At 42.9% G+C, this 21,405-nt stretch overlaps 1 protein-coding gene across 7 annotated transcripts in view; it reads right to left on the reverse strand.

Annotated features, from left to right (window-relative positions):
- Positions 1 to 21,405, reverse strand: part of ythdc2 (YTH domain containing 2) — a 121,586-nt gene that overhangs the window by 53,108 nt on the left and 47,073 nt on the right. For all 7 annotated transcript variants that reach the window (XM_085987102.1, XM_085987093.1, XM_085987088.1 and 4 more), the window contains exons 13-21: positions 13,072 to 13,137; positions 10,603 to 10,781; positions 8,884 to 8,980; positions 7,749 to 7,836; positions 7,576 to 7,656; positions 7,405 to 7,487; positions 4,402 to 4,507; positions 3,940 to 4,059; positions 3,579 to 3,851 (exon numbers count right to left, since the gene is read on the reverse strand). In XM_085987102.1, the coding sequence (XP_085843228.1) occupies positions 3,579 to 3,851; positions 3,940 to 4,059; positions 4,402 to 4,507; positions 7,405 to 7,487; positions 7,576 to 7,656; positions 7,749 to 7,836; positions 8,884 to 8,980; positions 10,603 to 10,781; positions 13,072 to 13,137 (1,093 nt within the window). The remainder of the gene's footprint in view (positions 1 to 3,578; positions 3,852 to 3,939; positions 4,060 to 4,401; positions 4,508 to 7,404; positions 7,488 to 7,575; positions 7,657 to 7,748; positions 7,837 to 8,883; positions 8,981 to 10,602; positions 10,782 to 13,071; positions 13,138 to 21,405) is intronic.

The following is a 21,405-nucleotide window of genomic DNA, read 5'->3' on the forward strand; positions in this document are numbered from 1 at the left end:
TTATAGAAATTCAAGGGACGACTCAAAATATGCAGTAGTGCAGTGTTATGTTACTGGACTAGTAATCCGGTGGCCAAGACTAATAATCCAGAGAACGCGAGTTCAAATCCCATGGCAGTTTGAGAATTTGAATACCATTAAAATAATCTGGAAAAGAAAAACAAGTATCCATTAAAAAAAAATGACCACAGAGCTATCGGATTGTTGTTAAAAACCCAAATGGTTCATTAATGTCCTTTAGGGAAGGAAACATGTCATCCTTACTTGGTCTGACCTATATGCGACTCCAGTCCCACACCAATATGGTTGACTCTCAATTTCCCTTTGAGCAAGCCACTCGGTTGTATCAAATCAGGCAACTTACCAGTGATGCCCACATCCCAAGAATGAACAAAAATTCACAGATTATAGTCTTTGAACACAACTTAGTCATTTTAGATGTCTCTCCTCAGTATCAGCAAGATTCATAATGGTTGTCTCAAGTCCATTTATATGCAGTAACAGTAAAACAAGAACATTGATAACTTCTTCAGGCATTTCCAGAGCACCCTGTCAATATTCTGTGTAACTGTAGAACACTAGATTCAGGAACCAATCAAACTGTAATCCAAGTCCATTTCATCAAGATTGTATGATTTGTAACATACAAGTCTGATAATATTATCAGCCTTACGCCTGCTTTTTACATTTCTAAATTCTAAAGACTTACCCTCCCGGAGAAACCTGTAAAAAAAAACGTAAGTTCGACTCCCCCGTGCGTGCGTTCGACCTCTGAACCCCTGCTTTCAGAGGAACGGAAGTGCCGGTTTCCCGCGCATGCGCAGTGCATGCAAGAAACCGGCACTTCCATCGGGCCCACGGGTGAGTACCCAGCACGTACTCACTCGTGGAGACCCGAATTTCTGGTTGTCTTGAAATCAATGCCTTTACCAAAGGCTAATAACATGGAAAATGCATAACTTCACACAATGTTCCTTCAATTTCATGGCAAGATGCCTAGACCTACTTTTGAGTATCTCCAACTCTTTCTCTCTCATGCCATTTATCACCATATGTTTAACAGCCACCAATATCCCTTTCTTGCACAATTTTATTCAAAGTCACAATGTCCCAAATCACTATACCTAGTAGAAAGAAACTGCTAAACTAGCCTCACCAAAAGTCAACATATCTCACCAAATTTCCTGCCACACCTCCGCTTTCTCCCTCATTTCTTTGAACTGCACCAAGTCCTTCATTTCCCATCTTCTCCAGGTAACACCTTTGTATTATCTCCAGATTATGCCATTGATCCTTTCACTTGGCCTAAAGCTTCTCCTTACTGTTACCCATTTTCTCTCCGGTCTTCTCCCATTTCCCCAAGCATAGCTGGTCCTCTCAGCTGTCTCATTCAACATAAATTATCACTGAACCATTCACATTTACTGAAACCTATTAGTAAAATAAGTCTGCTCTCCAATACTTCTATCTACTCCTTCAAGACCTCAATTAGACAATTAAACACTTTAAAACAGTGATCAGAAGAATAGAAACAATAGAAAGAGATATGTAAAGACTAGCCATAGTTACAAGTTAACCACAACTGAATGGATAATGAGAATGCATACAATTCTATAAATTGTCTCAGAAGGCTTGTAGCAACAAAATATGCTATATAGAGGAAATGTAGCATCACAATAGAAAGTTGATTTTGGACAGGAAACACGGTTACAGCTAATAGGTGCTAGGCCCACTCTTAATAAGTGTATATAAATGACTTGGACTGTAAAGACATCAGAAGAGCATAGACAGGTAGCAGGTGCAATTTAATGTGGCAAAGTGTGAGGTTAATACATTTGAAGAGGAAAAACAAAGAAGGGGAGTATACACGCAATAGAAGGGTATGGATGAAAAGAGACACAAGGGATTTTGAAGAAGGGTCAAACCCGAAACGTCAACTCAAATTTCTCTCCACGGATGTTGCCTGACCTGCTGAGTTTTTCCAGCATTTTCTGTTATTTCGGATTTCCAACATCTGCAGTATTTTGCTATCAAAATAGATCACTCCCCTGAAGGTGCAAGTGCAGTTAGGTGAAGCCAAAAAAAGGCAAACAGCATTTAGGGTTTCACAAATAGCAGTTGAAAGAGGAATAGGATAGAAAAGCAAGGAGCTTACAAGGCAATTTGTACAAGGCAATGATTATGCCACAGTTAAGAGGACTCTGCACAGATATTAAAGTCATAAAGAGCACATAGCATAAATTTACCAGGATGATAGCTAATCCCACTTACCAGCACTTGGTCCATAGCCCTGCAGGTTAGAGCATCCCAAGTGCACATTCAAGTACTTTTTAAATGTGGTTCAGGTTCCTGCCTCTACCACCCTCAGGCAGTGAGTTCCAGACCCCCACAACCCTCTGGGTGAAGAGATTTCCCCTCAAATCCCCTCTAAACCTTCCCCCAATTACTTTAAATCTGTGCCCCCTGGTTTTTGACCCCTCTGCTAAGGGAAATAGGTCCTTTCTATCCACTTTATCTAGACCCCTCAATTTTATACACCTCAATAAGGTCTCCCCTCAGCCTCCTCTGTTCCAAGGAAAACAGACCCAGCCTATCCAGTCTTTCCTCATAGCTAAGATTCTCTACTCCCGGCAACATCCTTGTAAATCTCCTCTGTACCCTCTCTAGTGCAATCACAGCTTTCCTGTAATGTGGTGACCAGAACTGCATGCAGTACTCTGGCTGAGACCTAACTAGTGTTTTATACAGTTGAAGCATAACCCCCCTGCTCGTGTATTCTATGCCACGGCTAATAAAGGTAAGCATTCCGTATGCCTTAACCACCTTATCTACCTGGCCTGCTACCTTCAGGGATCTGTGGACATGCACTCGAAGGTCCCTTTGTTCCTCTACACTACTCAATGTCCTACCATTTAATGTGTATTCCCTTTCCTTGTTAGCCCTCCCCAAATGCATTACCTCACACTTCTCCAGATTGAATTCCATTTGCCACTGTTCTGCCCACCTGAACAATTTATTGATATCTTCCTGCAGTCTACAGCTTCCTTCTTCAGTATCAACTACACAGCCGATTTTAGTATCATCAGCAAACTTCTTAATCATACCCCCTATATTCAAGTCTAGATCATTGATACATACCACAAAAAACAAGGGACCTTGCTACTCAAACACAAATTTCTGGTTGGGAATCTAAAAATACACCCATCACTTGAGCATCAAGGCAAAACTGGTAAACGCTGACTGAATTAACATAAGTCTACCTTTTTAAAATTAATCTTGGAATACCAACTTTTTCACAATATCGCACCAAACACATTGAGATAAAGCTCTATTTCCTCCAGTGGCAGAGGACTATTCATAATAAGCTTGCTAGTTACATTTAGTTCACAAAGCAGTACACTATATACCTGCCAGGTGTTCATTTCCTCAAATATGGAAGGCAGGAATTTCAGAATGGAGTGATGTAAATAAATGTTAATTTGATATTTTAAAAAAAATTAGCATCACTATGAAGTTCTGCACTCCTGTTCGTGAATACAAGATATTCAGGTGCCACAAAATAAATTTTAAAAACCCACCTGGAAAGCTCTTAAAAGAGCCATATGATCACTGAACGTTCCTGCAGCAAAGCGCTTTCTACACAACATGGAAGCACGCTTCTGTGAAGGTTGCATTGGTAGAACAAATGGATCTCGATAGGCCAGAGTACAGGCAATAGTGAGAATAGGATCAAGGCACTTCAAAACTACAGCACAAAGAACCATCTTGCCCAGATGAGGTTCCACAGGAAGATCTGCTAAGTGGTAACCGAGTTCTGTTAGATCTTCCCAGCTGTCCATGGCATCTATAGTCTAGAATGAAAATTAGTGCAACAAATTTGTTCCCGATACTGTATTTTAAAATTTATTCCTCATTTATTAGATGATAAATGTCTCTTACCTTGAGTATCTGAACAGCATTTCTAACAATAAGTGAAGGTGGGGGCTCTGGTGCTTTTGCAAGAAAGTCTGCAATTGGACAATTGATTGGAGCTAGCAATTTGGTATGTAAGCAAAGTTCCTAAGGATATACAAACATGTAAATTAATCAATTACATAACCATAGTTTGGAACAGCCATTTTTATTATGTCTTTTTACAGATAGTTAATTCATCAGAGTGAGAATGATGCTTTAATACTTTCAGACACATCCAATATGAAACGCATTAGATGAGGGAAAAAACTTGCAGTGCCCATCTTCTCTCAATTGCATTATTCTAGTAAAAAAAACTTCTGTAAGGGTGGTGACTTATTTATTTCAAAATTCACTCCACCATTTAACACTATGGTAGAAGAAAATGACAAACATTTACAATTATACATTAGAAAAAAGTATTATATGAGCAATAAAGCAAACGCACACCTGCAGTGGCATCCGTAGCAACTCTGGAGTCTGGAACTCTAACAGGTTTTGGAATCGTAATCTACTAAATAAGTGAAAACAAATTCCTGGTCGGCAGCGACCTGCCCTGTTAAAAACACACAGGAATACAGTGTAGTTAAACAAGTAATAAAAGACAAACTATTCTTGTCTTTGTTTTGAACAATTTAACATTCCACAAAATTTCATTTTGCAAAAGACAACATTCGTAAGACAAAAAAATTTGGAAATCATTCAAATCAATCAATATCTGGCTGATCAAAGGAAAAAGCAACTTTTAACTGATATTTTTCATAGCAGTGTTACAAGTTTAGGTCTTGCTTTAATATTCTTTGAGTGCTAGTCACTCCCTTAAGCAGTCTGGGCAGCTTGCATCTAGGAGTGTGGCAGTACTGCCCAATATCTATATCTATCTTCTATCTATATATATAAATCGGTACTTCTGTCTGTCATTCTGTCTATCTGTCATTCTGTCTGTCATCGCCTGTGCGTCTGGCGGGCTATGCGCTCGAAAGTTACAGGGCATACCTACGCGCGCGTTACCTCCAAAGAAAGCTTACGCTTCCGAGACGGTTTTAAGCGTATTTACGTTTCGGCCGGGCTAAAATTGCGCCCACGGTATCCCAAAAACCTTCAACATTCTGCTCATTAGCATCTCATTATCCGCTCATTAGCAACAGAGTGACCTCGAGCTCGACCAATCGTACGCCGGGTTGCTGGCGTGTGCCGCCGGGCCAATCGGTGCATGTGTGGCTGGGCTTTATCGTTCTGAACCGAGGTGAGTCGCCGCCATCTTGATTCCAAACTTTTCCTTTCTTTTTCCCGCTTTCTGCGTCTTTAAAAAAAAACGTTGCTTTTAAAACACATATTGTTTTAAAAAAAAATGATTTAGAAACGAATTAACTTATCTAATCTCATTAATTTTCCTACCTTTCCCCGTTTTTCCAGGTAGGCCTCGAAGCCTCGGCTTCTCCTTCACACCCACGCCCGAGCTAGGCACCTCCCGGCCCCACTCGAAGGCTGGAGGGCCGAGCCTCAGCCCAGCGCCGCTAGGGTGCGCGCGCAGCAGGAGCTGAGACACGACGTCTCTCTCTGGCTCGGCCGGGGGGCGGGGCTTGCTGAGCGTCAAGCGTCACCCTGGCAACCGGCCGTCTCGCCCCCCCCCCTCCTCTCCCCCTCCCCCCCCTCCTCCCCCCCTCCTCCTCCCCTCTCCCCCCCCTCCTCCCCTCTCCTCCTCCCCCCCTCTCCTCCTCCCCCCCCGTCCTCCCCTCTCCTCCTCCCCCCCCGTCCTCCCCTCTCCTCCTCCCCCCCCGTCCTCCCCCACTCCCCCCCTCCTCCTCCCCCCTCCTCCCCCCCCCTCCTCCCCCTCCCCCCCCCCCTCCCCTCCCTCTCCCCTCCCAGCCAGAGATCGGAACCTGATATTCATCTCTTTCACACATCTCATTATCAGAGGAAAAGGCAAAATACTGCAGATGCTGGAAATCTGAAATATAAACAGAAAATGCTGGAAATACTTAGGTCAGACAGCATCTGTGGCTCTGTTTCTCTCTTCACAGATGCTGCCTGCACTGCTGAGTGTTTCCAACATTTTCTGTATATATTTCAATATCTGAAGAGTTGTGAATAGATCAGAACACTATGGAATTATCAGCAAACAGCTCCAATCCTAACCTTTAGATTGATGAAGGAGATTGATGAACGAGCTAAAGATGGTTGTGCCGAGAACTCTTCCCTGAGGAACTCCTGTAGTGATGACCGACCATTGACAACCACAACCAACTTCCTTTGTGTCAGGTATGACTCTACCCACTGGTCGGTTTTACTTATGAACACAGTTACTATGTAACCACTGTTACTGTGCCACAGACTTAAATTTTGCTAGTGCTCCTTGGTGCCATATACAGTCTAATTTTTTTTAATTCATTCACGGGATGTGGGCATCGCTGGCAAGGCATTTATTGCCCATTCTTAATTGCCCTCGAGAAGGTGGTGGTGAGCCGCCGCCTTGAACCTCTGCAGTCCATGAGGTGAAGGTTTTCCTGGTGGTTTGATACAACTGAGTGGCTTGCTCGGCCAATTTCAGAGTGCAGTTAAGAGTCAACCACAGTGCTGTGGATCTGGAGTCACATATAGGCCAGACTGGGTAAGGGCAGCAGGTTTCCTTCCCTAGAGGACATTAGTGAACCAGATGGGTTATGACAGTTCAGTAGTTTCATGGTCACCATTTTTAGCACTAGCTTTTTCACTCCAGATTTATTTAATTAACTGAAATTCCCCAGCTGCCATGGTGAGATTTGAATTCACGACTCTGGATCATTAGTCAGGGCCTCTGGATTATTAGTCCAGTAACATAACCACTATGCTATTGTTCCCGCTAATGCTGCCTTAATGTCAAGGCCAGCTACTCTCACCTCTTCTCTGACATCCAGCTCTTGCATCCTGTGGTAAACCACTGTTATACCTGTCTGTATGTGTATGTGTATTCCACTAGGTACAGGTCTGGACATGCCTCGGCTGACTCCTCCCACTATTCCAGGTATATAAGTGACTACCTCCCAGTCCCTTAGTATTCTGGACGGGTCGACCACTCGAGACTAGACCTTCATTCTTTAGTTAATAAAAGCCTGGTTGTTACTCGCTTAACCTCAGTCTTTGGCGCATCACATCCACATCTGGATCAGGGCTGCAGTGATACGAGTGGTCTGGTGGAACCCAAACTGAGCGTCAATAAATAGATGATTAGTGAATAGGTTTTGCTTGATGGCACTCCTTCCATAACTTTACTGACGATTGGAAGGATACTAATAGAACAGTAATTGGCTGGTTTAGATTTACCCTATTTTTTGAGGCTAAGACATACCTGGGCAATCTTTTACATTGTCAGGTAGATGCCAATGCCATAGCTGAACAGCTTGGCTGAAGTAACTATCTCCTTACATTCTCACAAATAGCTTTAAATTCACAAAAATTGAATAATCATTATACCTTCCCTTCCTCTGGACAGCACTCGCTTTAGAAATCCATACCATTTTTAACATTGTGACGGAGTTTAGTGCATCAAATGATTTCTGGAACAAAAATGTCATTGAAACAATTAAGTATTTCCACGTTCATAGTATTGCAGAAATCTTTTGATGTGCATTGATTAAAACTTACCTCTTTCACTTTCCCAGAATCAATGACAAATACCACGTCATTGACAGTAATACTTGTCTCTGCAATATTTGTGGAAAGAATCTGAAATAAGACAGAACAATCAATTATGCTGTAAGTGAAGGAAAGAATAAAGCTTAAATCAGTGGTTTTATTTTAAATAATTTTGAGCTCACTATTTTACGAATTCCACTAGGTAGGTTCTTTAACACTTTCTTTTGGTCAGACGTCTGCATGTTGGAATGAAGCATGAAAACCTGTAACCTAAGAGGGAAAAAAGTATTTTATGGTTTAAATGTTAGTTTGCATTTTGAGTTAATTAAATTTAAACAATTTTCATATACACCAAGAGAACATACTAATTTTACAATGCATATATTACCAGGCATATCTGCAAAAACAATTAATTATATCAGTTTCACTTACACAACTACTTTTGTGTATTTAAGAGATATTTGTCTACTCATCGCATATGCTGTATATGACTAAGTTATGCACTGTTATCTTTTTGAACTTTTATCTGGCTTCATTCTTGCCAAAGTAGCTGAATATGCCTGATTATTTTCTGTATATTCCCAAAACTCCATTATAAACACTGAGATACTAGCATTATATATGCAAATATATACCTTTTGTGAACAAATTTATGTATCCAGAATTTAGCTGTTCAGTTTATAATTCTTGAATTTCTATTTAAGAGTCCAAACAGGTGCTGTGTATCGTATATTTAATCTAATGTTGGTAATATTTTGGGGATATCGACCAAACGTTCAATTCCAATAAACATACTGTAAATTTAAATTGCAAAGCCAGAGTATTCCCATGTAGTCTTTTATACTGGACTCAGTGAAGGGTCAAAGACTGAAGCTACATTTCTTTAAAACAGTTTTGATGAGACCGCCCCTGGTGGCTGTGCTGGGTTAGTTCATTTAAATCGAGGGTGGCAGTAGAAACATTACAATTAGATCAGTTCCTTTCCTTAACCCAGGAGGAGAGTCAGCCTGGGTTCCTGTTCGATCACCTACAAAAACTTTATGTTGGGAAGAGGGAAAGAATTGAGGAAAATATTTTCATCCCAAAGATTATGTATTTTTCTTTTGGATATGCTAAACACATTCTTGATGATAAATATATAGTTCTAGTACTGACTGATTAGTATCTACTGTAAGTAACAGAAGACACATTTCTATATACCATATGTGTAAATGCACACTATTTTGTAGTACATTGAAAACAGATTTTATAAATAATATAAATATTTATTTAACTTCCTATTTCAGAAAACTGTAGATACAAGTTTTCAAAACTTACTTATGAGAATTATCTGCAAATCTTTTGTCATCGTAGAGAATGCGATCTCGGAGTCCTACAATTTCATCATATCCTGGTAAAAAAATTAAAACTGCACCTGGAAATATAGCCGTAAAGACACATTAAAAGTAAAAATAATTTTGGTCATAGTAATGTTATAAAACACAGGGTGATGTACTATTGTACTACTAAATCCTATTGAATGATACATGCAAGTAATATTCCTGTAATTTTGATGAGTACTCATCCTTTCCTCTCTGATCTCCAAAGTTGATAAAAATGTGGAACAACAGCAGAAAATGCTGGAAACACTCAGCAGGTCAGGCAGCATCATGGAGAGAGAAACAGAGTTAACGTTTCAGGTCGATGACCCTTCGTCAGAACTGGAAAAAGTTAGAGAAGTAACAGATTTTTAAGCAAGTGTAGGGGCAGGGAAAGGGAGGAGGGGAGAAAAGAACAAAGGGAAAGTCTGTGATAGGCTGGAAGACAGGAGAGATTAAAAGACAAAAGGGATGATGGTGCAACGCAAAAGGTGATGGTAATGGGACAAGTTAAGAAAAAAAAGATGACTAGATGAGGTGTAAATGGCAATGGCAGAATCAACAGCTGCCATGTGAGAGAAAAAACAAAAAAGAAAAATAAATAAATATCGGGGCCAAGATTATAGTCTGAAATTGTTGAACTCTATGTTGAGTCCAGAAGGCTGTAAAGTGCCTAATCGAAAGATGAGGTGCTGTTCCTTCAGCTTACATTGAACTTCGTTAGGCCGAGGACAGTGAGGTCTGAGTGGGAGTGGAGCGGAGAATTAAAGTGACAGGTGACCTGAAGTCTGGGGTCACCCTTACGGACTGAACGGAGGTGTTCCACAAAGCGGTCACCCAATCTGCGTTTGGTCTCCCCAGTGTAGAGGAGACCGCATCGTGAGCAGCGAATACAGTATACTAAATTGCAAGAAGTACAAGTAAATTGCCGTTTCACCTGGAAGGAGTGTTTGGGACCCTGGACAGTGGGAAAAGGGCAGGTGTTACATCTCCTGCGCTTGCACGGGATGGTGCAGTGGGAAGGAGAAGGGGAAGGGGTGTTGGGGGTGGAGGAGTGGACCAGGGTGTCACGGAGGGAGTGGTCCCTTCAGAATGCTGAAAGGGGAGGGGAAGATGTGTGTGGTGGTGGGATCACGCTGGAGGTGGTGGAAATGGCGGAGGATGATTTGTTGAATGTGGAGGCTGGTGGGGTGAAAGGTGAGGACAAGGGGAACCTAATTCCAAAACTAGGGGCCATAAATATAAGATAGTCACTAATAAATCCAAGATAAAATTCAAGAGGAACTTCTTTGCCTAGAGAGAGGCTAGAATGTAGAACTCGCTACCGCAAGAGGTAGTTGAGGTGAATAGCATAGATGCATTTAAGGGAAAGTTAGATAAACACGAGGGAAAGGAATCGAAGGCTATGCTGAGAAGAATTAGATGAAGAGGGGTGGAGGAGGCTTGTACGGAGTATAAACGCCGGCATGGCCCAGTTGGGCCGAATAGCCTGTTTCTGTGCTGTAAATTCTATGTAATATTCAAATATTTCTAAATTTTCTCCATTCCAATTTGAACAAATAGGACGAGATGTAATGCATGCAGCAGCTGAAATTAAATTATGCTACAAAAATTTAGCATGGTGAAAAATCAATTTGAAAAGAGATCTAAGAGTTGCTCAAGCCAATGGCTTACTTACCATCATCAGAACTTTGAAAGATGTTATAAAGAAGGTGCATAATTAGATCCAGGTCTACTTTCTCATCGTCAAAGCTGTGGTGGTAGACGCTTAGAACTTCTTTATCTTCTTGACTTAGTTCTCCACCGTCTGATTGCACCAGGATACACTCATCCAAATTTCCTAATTCCACTGAAGAACTTGTGCACAACAATAACATTTTTTAGCAAGCTGCTCAATATTAGCAACATGCGTAAACTATTTAAGCTACTTAAGAACATTTTCACTACCTGTAGTTTGAACTTCAGCACAATTATGATTTCACACAGTGTCAGAAATACATAAAACATATATGGGCTTTATTTAAGTACAAAGGCAAGGACTGAATAACGCACAATGTGCCAGGACAGAACTGGACCTAATTTGATACTGGCATCTCACTTGGACAACAAAAGTGCCTGGTACAACAAATAGAAATATCACATTGGTGCAATATGGGATGCTCTGTTGAAGCTGAGGGTTAACACACATTGTTCCGCCATTTTGGAGGAAGCTTCACGCTGCAGATGGTTGTGTTGACACATTGGCTGTGAAATTTGGCTGATAAGGCCAGTTTAGGATTTAATAAAATAGCGGCTGCCTCGCTTCTACCATTTTGGGCAGGCCAGCAGCACTGTCGTTGCCTGCGCTCACTGCAAAAATAGTAATTAGTCAGATTGTGACGTCAATCAGCGTGCAACGCTGAATTGACGCACGACCTGCTATTTTGGATGTCGCCGCTCCATTCAACGCCCTCTCCAAAGCAGAACCCCTACCAGCGCTTCTTAAAGGTACACAGGCAACTTTGATGTAAGTTTAGATTTTTGATTTTGTACCGGTTTCTTTAAATTTTATTAGAGTAGTGGTTTGGTGCAAGACATTCAAAAAGTTGTTAAAGTGTGCAGGATGTTTGCAAGGCTTTGGCTTTTTAAAGGAAGGCCGCTGAGAAAACCACTTGCTCCCAGGCCTGGGGACTCTAGTTCCAGTCCCCCTTGGGCTGCAGCATAACATGGAGATGGAGGGGACAAGCTGCTAGCAGAGGGAGGAGGAGGAGGAGGAGGAAGCAACCCAGACAGCCCCATTCTGCCGGGATACCCGGCATTGAATCATCCGCCTGCAGTACCAGGGAACACAACCCCAATTCCCCTTTCAACATTTGTACCACACTTTACATTCTCTCTGTTACTGACCATCACAGCATCCTCCTGACAATGCTGAAATAAAAACCACAAAGCAAACTTTCCAATCCAACTTTATCCATATATACATCCAATACTACATCAAAAGATCAGCTTATCACCCTTGTGCATTCCCTTAGTGACTGTCTTGCGTGTGCCTTTGCCTATCCTAGTGATGTTATGCAGTGCTACCCCAGTGGCTGCAGCCTGACTGCTGACTTTCAGTGGGGGAAGAGTGCAAATGGCTATGCAGTACTTCTTGGCCAACCACTGGCTTGGCAGGCTGGATTTCTTGGGTGTCTGAAATGAGGAAGGCACAAGGGTAGGATTGTGATGAGGGAGAGGGGTAAAGCAAGAGGTGCATGCTTACACCATGTGCAGCTTGTAAATCAGAAGAGATTATGGGGTGAAGGGGAATTGGGATGCGAATTGGATAGAACGTATGAGGATATCGGCATCTTGTATTCTTTCAGCCCCGCCGCTGGGGGCGAGATGTAGCAAGGAATGTAAGGCGTGCCTTGTGTTTGGTAGAGATTGTTGGGGTAGGTGTGTGATTGGGGTGGGGGCGGGGGGTCATGCATTGCGCAGTGAGAGAGACTGGTGGTGCAGTTCGTCTGAGGTCATGAAATTTCTTTGGGCACTGGAGCCAAGTTCTGGGGGTGATACTGCTGGCAGTGACAGCCTCGGTGATTTTGTCCCACATCTTTCTTTCTGGAGGGCCTCCTGTGGGTAGAGGACCTCCTTTCCAGTGTTGACCCCCTGCACAAAGGCCTCAAGTGCAGCATCTGAGACCTTGGATGCACTTTCCCTGCTCTGTTGAGCCATTTGGGTTTGTGCTGAAGCACTTAACATTTTGCATCACCAGAAGGCAGCTCATCTTTAAAAAAGATAGATTGCCTTGAAGGGGCAAGCATTGAGAACTTCGGCCCCCCTGTTGAGCCCACAGCCTGTCAGTGCGCTACAATCATGTAAAGTTGCACAGCACGAATTTGATGTGCTCCTTTTAACGCGCACGAGTAGATCGCGCATCGCAATGCCCGCACCCATTTATCAGCGTTATCCAATTTCCGCCCTCAGTGCCTAAAATGGAAGTTCCATTCCCATCATTCATCACCTTGAAGCACGCACACATTCTCGAAGAGTGCAAAAAAGGTAACTGTAATGCAACACCACTTCTTTAAATAGGTTTTTCCCTACTTTTAATAATGTGATTAATAGATTCTGTATTCAGAATGATGTGGCAAATACAGCTAATTACAATTCCTGTACTTACTTGAAAGATTCTAGAAGATCTATAATCTCAGTTTGACCAAACCGTTTAGCCCAGTCCAAAGCTATCCTGGAAATATTGAAAAAAAACTTAATTTATTTCTGTAATATGGGTAGTACACGATAGAGCTAACTTCAAGATGCACCCCACCCCTTCCTCCTTGAGATGATTAAAACATTTAAAAGGAAACTTTCTTGATGTAATCTCAGTGCAACATATCCTGAAATACATAACCATTAGCATGTCATATTCACCAATATTGAGAGAGCAACCAAAGTCCAAACTATGTTGGACCTGTATTCAGACCAATTAAAAGCCATTCAACTTATTCTTGATTGTTTTGGCAAGACAAGTTTCTTTTAAGTAGAGTTTACTACAAAATTCTTGTGATTCAAGAGCAGGACCTCAAAGGTTGTAATCTCTGGATTACTCCCAGTGCCACGTGCTAGTAAGTATAGGAATGGGAGGATAGAGCAGATGAATGCGTGGCTAAAGAGTTGGTGTAGGGGGGAGGGTTTTACTTTCCTGGATCACTGGGCCTGCTTCTGGGAAAGGTGGGACTTGTACAAGTCGGACGGGTTGCACCTGAACCAGAGCGGGACAAATATCCTTGCGGGGAGGTTTGCTAGCACTGTTGGGGGGGGTTTAAACTAACTTGGCAGGGGGATGGGATACAGAGGGGAGCTGAAATGGGGGGGATGTGCTGCCAATTATGGAGAAAAAAACAAGTCAGCTTGGTAGACAGGGCAAATATATAAGGGCAAGGCTGGATGGCATCTATTTTAATGCAAGGAGTCTTGCAAATAAGGTGGATGAACTGAAGGTGTTGATAAACACATGGGAGTATGATATTGTTGCTATCACGGAGACATGGTTGAGGGAGGGGCAAGACTGGCAGCTCAATATTCCGGGGTACAGAATCTTCAGGCGCGACAGAGGGGGAGGTATAAGAGGAGGGGGTGTCGCAATATTAATTAAGGAGTCAATTACTGCAGTAAGGAGGGATGATATATTAGCAGGGTCCTCTAATGAGGCCATATGGGTGGAGCTTAAAAACAAAAAGGGGGCAAGCACTTTGCTGGGAGTGTACTATAGGCCTCCAAACAGTCAGGGGGAGATAGAGGAACAGATATGTAGGCAAATCTCAGAGAAATGTGCAAATAATAGGGTAATAATAATGGGGGATTTCAACTTCCCCAATATTAACTGGGATAGTCAGAGTGTGAAAGGCTCAGAGGGTGTAGAATTCTTAAAGTGCATCCAGGAGAGCTTTTTGAGCCAGCATGTAGAAAGTCCTACAAGAGAGGGGGCGGTACTGGACCTAATTCTAGGGAATGTGGCCGGCCAAGTGGAAAAAGTGCTAGTAGGTGAGCACTTTGGTGATAGTGACCATAATATGGTAAGATTTAAGGTGGTCATGGAAAAGGACAGGGATGGGCTGGAAATAAAGGTTCTAAATTGGGGGAAGGCCGATTTTAATAGGATAAGGCAGGATCTGGCCAAAATGGACTGGGATCAGCTACTTGTAGGAAAATCCGCATCGGAGCAATGGGAGGCTTTCAGAAGGGAGATTGAGATCATACAATGGCAACATGTTCCCGTAAAGGTCAAGGGTGGTTCCAAAAACCACAGGGAACCTTGGATGTCAGGGGATATATGAGAATGGATTAGGAAAAAAAGGAGGGCTTTTGGTAGATACAAAAGGCTAAAGACGGAGGAAGCCCTAGAGGAGTACAAAAAGTGCAGGGGGATACTTAAAAAAGAAATTAGGAGATCAAGGAGGGGCCATGAAATAACACTGGCGAGCAAAATAAAGGAAAATCCGAAGATGTTTTATAAGTATATTAAGGGTAAGAGGATAACTAGGGAAAAAATAGGGCCCATTAGGGACAAAAGTGGCAATCTGTGTGTGGAGCCGGAAGATGTAGGAGGGGTTCTAAATGAATTTTTTACATCTGTTTTCACTGTGGAGAAGGACGATGTAGACATAGAAATAGGGCGGGGGGACTGTGATATGCTCGAACATATTAACATCGAGAGGGAGGAGGTATTGGCGGTTTTAGCTGGCCTAAAAATGGATAAATCCCCAGGCCCGGATGAAATGTATCCCAGGCTGCTGTGTGAGGCAAAGGAGGAGATTGCGGGGGCTCTAACACATATATTCAGGACCTCTCTGGCCACAGGGGATGTGCCAGAGGACTGGAGAACCGCTAATGTAGTACCATTATTCAAGAAGGGTAGTAGGGAAAAACCGGGGAACTACAGGCCAGTGAGCCTAACATCAGTGGTAGGAAAATTATTGGAAAAAATCCTGAGGGACAAAATTTGTCTCCACTTGGAGAGGCAAGGATTAATCAGGGATAGTCAACATGGCTTTGTCAAGGGAAGATCATGTCTGACTAATTTGATTGAATTTTTTGAGGGGGTGACTAGGTGTGTGGATGAGGGTAACGCAGTGGATGTGGTATACATGGATTTCAGTAAGGCCTTCGATAAAGTCCCGCACAGGAGACTGGTCAAGAAGGTAAGAGCCCATGGAATCCAGGGTGCCTTGGCACATTGGATACAAAACTGGCTTAGTGGCAGAAGGCAGAGGGTGATGGTCGAAGGTTGTTTTTGTGACTGGAAGCCTGTGGCCAGTGGGGTACCACAGGGATCGGTGCTGGGTCCCTTGCTGTTTGTGGTCTACATTAATGACTTGGATATGAATGTAAAGGGTATGATCAGTAAGTTCGCGGATGATACAAAAATTGGTAGGGTGGTAAATAGCGAGGAGGGTAGCCTCAGTCTGCAGGACGATATAGATGGGTTGGTCAGATGGGCGGAACAGTGGCAAATGGAATTTAACCCGGAAAAGTGCGAGGTGATGCACTTTGGGGGGACTAACAAGGCAAAGGAATACACAATGAATGGAAAGACCATAGGCAAGACGGAGGGTCAGAGGGATCTGGGTGTGCAAGTACACAGATCCCTGAAGGCGGCGGAACAGGTGGATAAGGTGGTAAAAAAGGCATATGGGATACTTGCCTTCATTAGCCGAGGCATTGAATATAAGAGCAAGGAGGTTATGATGGAGCTGTATAAAACACTGGTTAGGCCACAGCTGGAATACTGTGTGCAGTTCTGGTCGCCACACTACAGGAAGGATGTGATCGCGTTAGAGAGGGTGCAGAGGAGGTTCACCAGGATGTTACCAGGGCTGGAGCGCTTCAGCTATGAAGAGAGACTGGGCAGATTGGGTTCGTTTTCCTTGGAGCAGAGGAGGCTGAGGGGGGACATGATTGAGGTGTACAAAATTATGAGGGGCATAGATAGGATGGATGCTGAGGAGCTTTTTCCCTTAGTAGAGGGGTCAATAACTAGGGGGCATAGATTCAAGGTAAAGGGCGGGAGGTTTAGAGGGGATTTGAGAAAGAACTTTTTCACCCAGAGGGTGGTTGGAGTCTGGAACTCACTGCCTAAAAGGGTTGTGGAGGCAGAAACCCTCACAACATTTAAGAAGCATTTGGATGTGCACTTGAAATGCCATAGCATACAAGGCTACGGGCCAAATGCTGGAATATGGGATTAGATTAGACAGGGCTTGATGGCCGGCGCGGACACGATGGGCCGAAGGGCCTCTATCCGTTCTGTATTACTCTATGACTCTATTAGTAATCTATAGCTGCAAAATTGTATTAGGGAGCACAGTTATAAACTAACATTTTAAAGTTAGAGATATAAATGGACTGTTGACCAACTTTTTTTTAAAAATAAGAACTAAAACGGATGCATTTTTAGCACGTGCCCTTTCCTGCGCGAAGTATGATCACCGCATGTGTGCAAGGAGTCAATTCTTAAGAAATTAATGGAGGCACTTCCATATGTCAACGTGTTCACTATCAAAGGAGTTGATAGGGGAGATAGAGAGAAACTATTTCCTCTGGTGGAGTCCAAAACATAACATAATAAGAACATAAGAAATAGGAGCAGGAGTAGGCCAATCGGCCCCTCGAGCCTGCTCCGCCATTCAATAAGATCATGGCTGATCTGATCCTAACCGCCAATCCACCATCACCGAACCATCTCCTGAATCTAACAGAATTAGACACACGAAATAGGAGCAGGATCAGGCTACACGGCCCCTGGGCCCGCTCCGCTACCCACAGGGCCATGACCGATGCGAACCTAGACTCATGTCCAAATTCCTGCCCGCTCCCCGTAACCCTCAATTCCCTTTACTTCTAGGAAACTGTCTATTTCTGTTTTAAATTTATGTAATGATGTAACTTCTACAGCTTTTTGGGGCAGCATATTCCATGGACCTACCACCCCGAGTGAAGTAGTTCCTCCTCATCTCAGTTTTGAAAGAGCAGCCCCTTATTCTAAGACTATGCCCCCTAGTTCTAGTTTCACCCATCATCGGGAACATCCTCCCCGCATCCACCCGATCCAACCCCTTCACAATCTTATATGTTTCAATAAGATCGTCTCTCATTCTTCTGAACTCCAATGAGTAGAGTCCCAATCTACTCAACCTCTCCTCATATGTCCATCCCCTCATCCCCGGGATTAACCGAGTGAACCTTCTTTGTACTGACTCGAGAGCAAGTATGGACACCAAAACTGTACGCAGTATTCCAGGTGCGGTCTCACCAATACCTTGTACAACTGAAGCAATACCTCCCTATTTTTATATTCTATCCCCCTAGCAATGAAAGCCAACATTCCATTGGCCTTCTTAATCACTTGCTGCACCTGCATACTAACCTTTTGAGTTTCGTGCACCAGGACCCCCAGATCCCTTTGTACTTCAGTACTTTCCAGTTTCTTGCCATTAAGATAATAACTTGCTCTACGATTTTTCCTGCCAAAGTGCATAACCTCACACTTTCCAGTATTGTATTCCATCTGCCAAATCTCTGCCCACTTACTTAGCCTGTCTATGTCCCCTTGCAGGTTTTTTATGTCCTCCTCACTCACTACTTTCCCTCCCATCTTTGTATCATCTGCAAACTTTGATATGTTACACTCGGTCCCCTCCTCCAAATCGTTAATATAGATTGTAAAGAGTTGGGGACCCAGCACTGACCCCTGCGGAACACCACTAGTTACTGATTGCCAGTCTGAGAATGAACCATTTATCCCAACTCTCTGCCTTCTGTTAGATAGCCAATCCTCTATCCATGCCAGAATATTACCCCCAATCCTGTGATTTTTTATCTTAAGCAATAATCTTTTGTGTGGCACCTTATCAAATGCCTTTTGGAAGTCTAAATACACTACGTCCACTGGTTCCCCTTTATCCACCCTATATGTTACTTCCTCAAAGAACTCCAGCAAATTTGTCAAACATGACTTCCCCTTCAAAAAACCATGCTGACTTTGTCCTATTAAATTATGATTATCCAAATGTCCTGTTACTGTCTCCTTAATAATGGACTCCAAAATTTTACCTACCACAGATGTTAGGCTAACCGGTCTATAGTTTCCAGCCTATACGAGGGGACACAACCTTAAAATTAGAACTAGGCCATTCAGGGGTGATGTCAGAAAGCACTTCCTCACACAAAGGGTAGTGGAAATCTGGCACACTCTCCCTCAAAAAGCTGTTGAGGCACAGTCAATTGAAAATTTCAAAACTGAGATTGATAGATTTTTGTAATCAAGGGTATTATTAAGTGTTACAGAACCAAGTCAGGTAGATGGAGTTAAGATACAGATCAGCCATGATCTAACTGAATGGTGGATCAGGCTCAAGGGGCTGAAGGGCCTACTTCTGTTCCTATGAATAGAGAACAGCCAGACAAACTAACAGCAGTGTAGACTACATTCAATTTCTCTATACAGCACACTGTTATTGCTATTATATCACACCTTCAAATTATTGAAGGAACTTGTTCCATTGATAAAGGAACTAGCTATATTTGTATACAGGTTTAAAAACAATGCTGACACCAGTTTTAGCAAAGGCAGTCTCACAATAGCATCTTCCATACTGTTCCATAAACTTGAGCTCATCCAAAACTCTGCTGCCCATATCCTAACTCGAACCAAGTCCCGTTCACCCATCACCCGTGCTCACAGACCTACATTGGCTCCCAGGCTGGCAATGCCTAAATTTTATCATTCTCATCCTTGTTTTCAAATCCCTCCATAGCCTCGCCCCTCCCCATCTCTGTAACCTCCTCTGAGGTCTCTGCAGTACTCCAATTCTGGCCTCTTGTGCGTCCCCTATTTTAATCACTCCACCATTGGCGGCTATGCTTTCAGCTGCCTAGGCCCTAAGCACTGGAATTCCCTCCCTAAAACCTCTCTCTCCGCCTTTAAGATGCTCTTTGATGAAGCTTTTGACATCTGACCCAATATCTCCTTATGTGGCTCAGTGTCCAATTTTGTTTGATAACGCTCCTGTGAAGCACCTTGGGACATTTTACTGCACTAAAGATATATATAAATACAAGTTCTGGTTGATTTATACATTTCCTTTTTTGTAGTTAAATACAAAAACAGCCTATTTACTGGCACAAATTATTTTTTTTAAATGACCAAAAAAAACCTTATCTCGCTGAACAGGATCTAAATCAGGTCAACAAATGTCATGCTCAGCACTTAATCATAGAAGATAGGAGCAGGAGTAGGCCATTCGGCACCTCGAGCCTGCTCCGTCACTCAATGAGATCATGGCTGATCATCCAAATTCAGTACCCTGTCCCTGCCTTCTCTCCATATCCCTTGATCCCTTTAGCCTTAAGAAATATATCCAACTCCTTCTTGAATATATTTAATGAATTGGCCTCCACTGCCTTCTGTGGTAGAGAATTCCACAGGTTCACCACTCTCTGGGTGAAGAAATTCCTCCTCATCTCTGTCCTAAATGGCTTGCCCCTTATCCTTAGACTGTGACCCCTGGTTCTGGACTCCCCGGCCATCAGGAACATCCTTCCTGCATCTAGTCTGTCTAGTCCTGTTAGAATTTTATAAGTTTCAATGAGATCCCCTCTCATTCTTCTAAACTCCAGCGAGTATAAGCCCAATCGACCCAATCTCTCCTCATACGTCATTCCTGCCATCCCAGGTATCAGTCTGGTGAATGTTTGCTGCACTCCCACCATGGCAAGAACATCCTTCCTCAGATAAGGCGACCAAAACTGCACACAATACTCAAGGTGTGGTCTCACCAAGGCCCTGTACAACTGCAGCAAGACATCCTTGTTCCTGTACTCGAACCCTCTCGCTATGAAGGCCAATATACAGGAAACTTTGTTATATCCGGCACTGATGGGACCGAGCTGTTGCCGATCTATCAAAACTGCCGGACATACAAAGTTAATGTTGAAGCATACGGAGATTTTCATCTCCGTATCTGACAACACTGTTGCTTAGCAACAGCTTCAAAGTCAGCCCGTACCTTGGAAGCGTCTCTGTAGCTTAGCAACAGCTTCAAAGAGACTTTCCAAAGCCTGACTGTTGGAAAAAAAAAGCCACGAGAAGAAAAACGACCTAACAGAACGGCTCCTGATTTCTGCCGGTAGATCGAGGTTTCCGGACATACAACCTCCGGATAAACTAAAGTCTCCTGTACCATTTGCCTTCTTAACCGCCTGCTGCACCTGCATGCTTACCTTCAGCGACTGGTGCACAAGGACACCCAGGTCTCGTTGCACTTCCCCTTCTCCTTATCTATTGCCGTTCAGATAATAATCTGCCTTCCTGTTTTTGCCACCAAAGTGGATAACGTCGCATTTATCCACATTATACTGCATCTACCATGCTTCTGCCCAATCACCCAACCTGTCCAAATCATACTGGAGTTTCTCGGCATCCTCCTCACAGTACACACGCCCACCCAGCTTTGTGTCGTCTGCAAACTTAAGAGGTACATAATTTGCAGGAACTTATGCAACGTGCGCATCCTCATAAGATTTAGTCTCATTAGAATCCATGAACACAAAATGTAACATTTTATTCGAAAATATTCCAGAAAATATCTTAGTTTATTGTTAGAATTGTTTAGAAAGTAAGAATTTCATGAAAAGTAGAAAGTTTCTCAGCAGTACACCAGCTGACAATTGATGAAACCTGTCATATTAGGCTAGCAGATTTGTCTGGGCGCCCCGAGACCCAACTTTGCAATCTTCTGATTATGACTGGAAGTATTTGTTCTCTGCTAAACTATCAGCTTTCAGTTTATTAAAATTCTAAGTGCAGTATAATCACCTCCACTAGTCTGGAAAAGTAGCGTGCAAACAGAATCCATATTCAGATCATCTCCAGTTCAGGAACGACCTTAAATCAATCTATTAATAGAGACTATGTTTGGCTAATGCAATTGAGTAAGCCACACATTTTTAATCA

Source organism: Somniosus microcephalus, chromosome 1 (genome assembly GCF_052327205.1).
Source record: "Somniosus microcephalus isolate GS21.2 chromosome 1, FLI_Smic_1.0, whole genome shotgun sequence".
Taxonomy (NCBI): domain Eukaryota; kingdom Metazoa; phylum Chordata; class Chondrichthyes; order Squaliformes; family Somniosidae; genus Somniosus; species Somniosus microcephalus.